Raw genomic sequence first — 6,242 nt, 5'->3', positions numbered from 1 at the left:
GGGCAAGGCGGGCAGCCTCACGTACTCCAGGGACGGGAGCTTGGGTTAAGGGGAGAGAAAGCCTGTTTGCTCCCCACAGGTGAGGAGACAGGTGCAGGGAAACTGGGCCCCCCTGCCCACCCTTAGTGTCCACTAAAGCCAGACAGATGCCCACCAGCAACTCTGCAACTCCACTCCTGACCCCACAGCGGGGCACGCTGTCATATATACACATAGACCTGCACAAAACTGTCCCTACTAGCGGTCACCTTCTGGAAACTGCCCAGGTGCATGTCCACACGGACGTGGGGCTCTGTTCACACAGCAGTGACTGGGCAGTGACTCTCAAGAAGGGGGCCCCATGATCCCGTCTATGTGAAGGTCGGAAAAGCCATGAGAGCTGAAGGTAACAAAGGTCCAACAGGGGTGACCTTGGGTAGGGGACAAAGAACTCTGCTGGAGCTGGAGCTAGACCTGGTAGTGGTAGGGGATGCACAGGTGTGTAGGTGAGTAAGAAGCCTCACGCCGCCCACTTAAGGTTGGTGCAATTTACTATATGAGTGATACATCGCAATAAAACTTACACTCTGCCAAAAAAACAGACTCTGGAGGGAGAGGCCTGAGCCTCAACGGACAGGAAAGGGGGAGATGGCCCCAGAGGAGTGCAGGTGCCAGGCTATGGTGAAGACATGGGGCTTCGAAGGCTGGGCTTGGAGGTGGGACTTGGAGGCGGTTGGGAGCGGAGGTCAGAGGTGAAAATTGGAAGTGAGAGTCAAGGTGAAATTCACAGCTGGGGGCTTGGCAGCAGGATTTCATCCAGTTCTCGCCCCCCGCTCTCCCTGCTGGCCAGGTGGCTTTGCCTGGCACCCTCCGTGGGAGGCAGATGCTGGCCAGGCCGTCGTCAAGGTCTACTTACACTTGGAACAGCAGCGTTTGCAAGCAAGCAGGCAGTGTGAGGGAAAGGGAACCCTGGGAAGCTGGAAGTCAGTAGGTGGAGGTGGCCTGAGGGTTCAAGCCGTGTGTCCCTAAGCACCCAGGCAGGTTACTCTGACATCTGCCCTGGGAGGGGAGGGGAGGCCTGCGGCCCCAGACCCCATCCTTTTGGGGTCTTTTGTCCCCCCAGCTGGTCAGACCGGGACCAGTTTAGCAGAGGGCGGGACATTGGGTCTGGGGTTCCTCCGGACAGGCCCCCACTCCCTGCTACCCCCTTGTGGACAGTCAGGGCCCTCACCAGCTGGATGGCCAGCAAGAGCTCCATCCCCTGGACCAGCACGGCCACGATGGCATAGCAGCCCACAGTCCGGATGTTACTGCGCAGCCACTGGAGGAGTGGCGGGCCACAGCCCTCCAGATGCACCACCCTCTGGGCCGCGTCCTCGTCCAGGCCCAGGGCCCCGAAGCCGCACTGGTCATTGACAGAGGCTCCGCCTTCCCAGGGGTCAACGCAGCAGGAGGCAGGAAGGCTGCAGGCCTGGACCCCGGGGGAGCTGCAGTTAAAGTACCTGGAAGGGCACACAGTGTCAGTCTGGAGGGCAGGTCCCCTGGTCTGGGACCCCAGTGTGAACTGTCTCTTTGCGGTTGCTTAGTCACTAAAGTTGTGCTCGACTCTTTTGCAATCCCATGGACTGTAGTCCTCCAGGCTCCTCTGTCCATGGGATTCTCCAGGCAAGAATACTGGAGTGGGTAGCCATTTCTTTCTCCAGGGGATCTTCCCTACCCAGGGACTGAACTCGTGTCTCCTGCATTGGCAGGCAGATTCTTTACCACTGAGCCTCCCAGAATGTCTCCTACCCACCTCCAAACTTCCATGGCCACACACATGCATAGGCACGCAGGCATGCACGTGTGTATGCATGCAAGTACAGAGGCATGAATGCACACACACACACATACAGCATGAATCCACACTGGCATGCATGTATAGAGGCACACACATGGACACCTGTGCGTGCGCGCATGCACACACACACACAATATCCAGTTCTCTATAATTCATCCCACACCAGGCAGGCCTCTGCACATGCTTCTTGGCTAGAAGGCACACACTGCACAAGACGGTTGGAGGGAGCCAGCGTTTGATGGGGGCTGGAAGGAAGACGGCCTCGCCCCACAGATGCTGCTGAGTTAGTCTGAGCAGCAGGGTTGGAGCCGGAGAAGGTGGGTTGAGGACTGGCAGAGGCTTTTGTAGGGATCAGTGGGTTGTGGTGGGGGTGTGAGGGGCCACACTGGACAGCAACAAGGGACAGGAGGCTTGGGAGGAGCTCACAGGGCCTGGAGGGAGTGTCGCTCTTATCACCTGCTTCAGGCAGCCCTCAGGTGCCCCTGGCTTTGATTAGGCATCTAGTCAAAGCGTCCAGGGCCCTGTGAGCTGCAGGCTCATCCCTCACCACCCCCCGCCCCATACAGGCACAGTCTCATCTCCTTGAAGAGTGGGCTTCACTAAGGCTGGGGCTTGGAAACTGGTAGGCTGGGTGAACATAACAACACCAGAAAGGGCTGCCACCAACCCAAAGTCACACATGGCCACCCAGTGAGAACAAGCCTTGCGAGTGCTTGTAGGGTGCCTGGTAATCAGAAGGAAGGGCTCAGCACATCTCAGGGAGTCTCAGGTACAAGTGGCTGGTTTTCAAGAGTCTCCATGTGACTCTAAACACACACACATGTACACATACATACACACATGGTAGATGGAGAACCGTGGAGTCATAGTCTAGAGGGATGTCCTGGATTAACCTAAAGTGAAAGTGAAAATCGCTCAGTCATGTCCAACTCTTTGCGACCCCATGGACTACACAGTCCATGGAAATCTCCAGGCCAGAATACTGAAGTGGGTAGCCTTTCTCTTCTCCAGGGGATCTTCCCAGCCCAGGGATTGAACCCAGGTCTCCCACATTGCAGGCGGATTCTTTGCCAGCTGAGCCACAAGGGAAGCTGGTGCTGGTTTAGTCACTAAGTCATGTTCGACTCTTGCGATCCCATAGACTGTAGCTTGCCAGGCTCCTCTATCCATGGGATTCTCCAGGCAAGAATCCTGGAGTGGGTTGCCATTTCCTTCTCTAAGGGAAGCCAGATTAACCTAAAAGTTATTTTCAATTGACACTGAGATGTCTTGTATGATGTCCTTACTGGAAAAAACAAAACAACAATCTCCAAAAATGATTTTCTACGTCTGCCAGCTGAGTTTCTCTGTTAACATCCCTGCGTGATCACGTGGCCCTAGCTGGGCCCGAGCGTGTACATGTGCAAATGTGCCTGTACGAGCGTGTGCACACGTGTGAGTATATGGGTGAGGAGCCTGTACAGGTGAGTGTGTGTACAAGTGAGTATGGGCATGTGAGTGCGGCCCGCCCCCTCTCCAGCCCTCCTCCCTCGTGGGCTCCAGGACTCACAGGTTCCGCTGCCAGTCCTGGTAGGAGGCCGCCCCACAGCACTGCAGCCCCAGCTGGACTTGGTCGATGAGGAAGCACAGGTCTGGGTCGTCTTGGTAGTGGGTGATGGCCAGGTGCAGGACGTGCTCCAGGCCATCCTGTAACTGACCCCAGAGGGCCACCACCAGGGCCCCCACCACGGCCTCCAGCACCAGGAAGGCAAGGACCCCCCCGGAGAAGCAGCGCAGCAGAAAGGTGTTCTCACAGAGGGCACCCAGGCAGCCCGCCAGGCTCACCACGCTGACCGCCAGCCCACCCAGCACCAGTCCCAGCATGGGGTCTGCGGGCAGGGGGGACCCCCAACTACTCCCCAGAGACCCCTTGACAGCCAGGCCCCAGAGCCCGATGGCCAGGGCCAGCAGGCTGAGCAGGGAGAAGAGGAAGTTGGACAAGAAGAGTAGGCACTTGAGGCAGCTGCTTTCTGAGGGGAGCAAGCAGGCCAGGAACCCCCCAAGGCCTGCCCTCCAGGCCGGGTCCTCCCAGGGAGCTAGTCCTGGGCGACTGGAAGTGAGGGGGCTGCTCCCGGCGAGGGGTGATTCCTGACCTCCAGACTCCTGCAGAGGAAGAAGCAACAGGGAGGTCTCACCGTGCGACCCCCTTCACTCAGACCCTGTGACACTCAGCTGGGAGCAGGGTTAGACTCTTCAGGGGGAGGAAGCTGGACAGCGGAGGTGGAAGGGGGCGTTCAGAGACCCTAGAAGCTCGGGGACATGGGTGTGGCCAGGAGACCAGGGCTCTGTGGGATGCAGGGCCTCCCAAAGACTCCACCTTGCCCTCCAGGAGGACACTCAGCCAAGTTTGGGGGCCCTGACCTTACCCAGGTAAAGAATAACGGTGTGCTAAAGGTTGGGGGTCCCATCCTCCTGTCAGTTCCCCAACAGAGGCCTGGATCACTGATCATGAGGTTGGGAGAAGCTGCCAGTTTCATCGATGGAACTTCGTCCCTTGACGGACAGTCTCCACCTCAGTTTTGCCTGTTCCCCAACCCCTCCACTGGCAGGCAGGTGTGGGAGGGCTTCTGCCCCATCTCTGTAGGGGAAGGGGCAGCAGGCCCTTGAAGTCTGGTTGTGGGAAGAATGAGGAAGCTAAGACCCCAGGCCTGGGCAGAGTCCCCAGTTTCCCAGGAAGAAATGAGCCCTTTACCCCCCACCTGTCTGATTGCATCAGAGCAGAGGAAAGAAGGGTTATTGATCAGCATCCCCCAGACCTCACGTCAGTAAAAGCAAAAGGACAAGCTGCCGACGACGTTGGCCTTCAGCCCCTTCTGCACTGAGCCAGAGCCCACCCTTCCATCACCCAGATCCACAGGGAGACCTGCCAGATCTCCTGTCTAGGGGCCATACGGGGCTGAGTGGATGGCAGCCTTAGACAGGGGGCAACAGGGAGATGAGAAGGCCGATGGGGGCTGGGTCACAGGTGGGTGGGGGCAGGGAAAATGTGGCGGTGGCCCGATGGGTGATGGCCCCTGGGTGTGTGCTATCCTTGGGGTGTGGATGCACCCCACACCATGTTAAACACAAGGGCAACACTGGGTCACCTTTCAGGGTCGGAACTGGGTGCTGGGGGTGGTTCAGGCACCTGATTAGTAAAGCACCACCCCAATCTTGGCAGCAGGGCATCCGCCTCCCCAGTACACAGTGGGGCTCTGGGTGGGGTCGGAGAGAGAACACCCCCAATCCTGGCAGTCATTGCTTACCTGGGACAGCAGGGGGCTCCTTTCCCCCTCCTCCATCCTTCCCCAGGACAGGTGTGCTGAACCCTGCTGGCTTCTCTGGCTGGGACACCAGGCCTGATGTTGCCTGTGGCCTTGGCCGCTCTGTGAGCTGTGAGCCCCACCGGGATGCCGTGGTCACGACCAGATCATGTGAGGAGTCATATTTTAGGGCTTAACACAGCCTCTGCTTGTCGAGATGCAGAGAATTCTTCCTGAGCCCAGATTCTTGGCCTTGCTCTGTGCAGGCATGACGTGGGAGCTGTCAGGGGGCTGGCCTCGTGGTCATCGCCAGAGGGTCCGGGTGTGGACAGCCTGGCAGATTCAGTGCTGCCCCTCAGCTCAACTGGAGGATCAGATCCTGGGCCCCAGTAATAGCCTGGGAGACCAGCCCACAGCTTAATGCCAGTTTATCCTCTGACTTATTCACTGAAAGAAAGAAATTATATATATATATATATATATATATATATATATGTATGTATATATATAATGAATATGAGTTTGAGAAAACTCCAGGAGATAGTGAAGGACAGGGAAGCCTGGTGTGCTGCAATTCATGGGGTTGCAAAGGGTCGGACACAACTTAGCGACTGACCAACATAATTATATACATACATATATAAATGCTGCTGCTGCTGCTGCTAAGTCGCTTCAGTCATGTCTGACTCTGTGCGGCCCCATAGACGGCAGCCCATGAGGCTACCCCGTCCCTGGGATTCTCCAGGCAAGAACACTGGAGTGGGTTGCCATTTCCTTCTCCAATGCATGAAAGTGAAAAGTGAAAGTGAAGTCGCTCAGTCATGTCCAACTCTTAGCAACCCCATGGACTGCAGCCCATCAGGCTCCTCTGTCCATGGGACTTCCCAGGCAAGAGGACTGGAGTGAGGTGCCATTGCCTTCTCCCCATATATAAATATATACATATAATTACGTGTGTTGTGTGCCTAGTTGCTTCAGTTGTATCTGACTCTTTGTGGCCCCATGGACTGTAGCCCGGCAGGCTCCTTTGTTCATGGAATTCTCCAGGCAAGACTACTAGAATGCACAGCCTTTCCCTTCTCCAGGAAATCCTCCCGACCCAGGGATTAAAGTCCAGTCTCCTGCATCCCAGGCAGATTTTT

At 56.8% G+C, this 6,242-nt stretch overlaps 1 protein-coding gene across 1 annotated transcript; it reads right to left on the bottom strand.

The window, feature by feature from the left end:
- Window positions 1-376: 376 nt before the first annotated feature.
- Window positions 377-5,543, bottom strand: TSPAN10 (tetraspanin 10). Its single transcript, XM_025279697.2, has 3 exons — window positions 5,104-5,543; window positions 3,369-3,961; window positions 377-1,481 (listed from the first exon to the last, which is right to left on the bottom strand). The coding sequence occupies exons 1-3, from the start codon at window positions 5,137-5,139 to the stop codon at window positions 1,022-1,024; spliced, it is 1,089 nt and encodes a 362-aa protein (XP_025135482.2). The 5' UTR covers window positions 5,140-5,543; the 3' UTR covers window positions 377-1,021.
- Window positions 5,544-6,242: the final 699 nt, after the last annotated feature.

The sequence above is a fragment of the Bubalus bubalis genome, chromosome 3, assembly GCF_019923935.1.
Source record: "Bubalus bubalis isolate 160015118507 breed Murrah chromosome 3, NDDB_SH_1, whole genome shotgun sequence".
NCBI lineage: Eukaryota > Metazoa > Chordata > Mammalia > Artiodactyla > Bovidae > Bubalus > Bubalus bubalis.
Note: the sequence above shows the minus strand (reverse complement) of the source record. Positions and strands in the feature narration are given on the sequence as shown.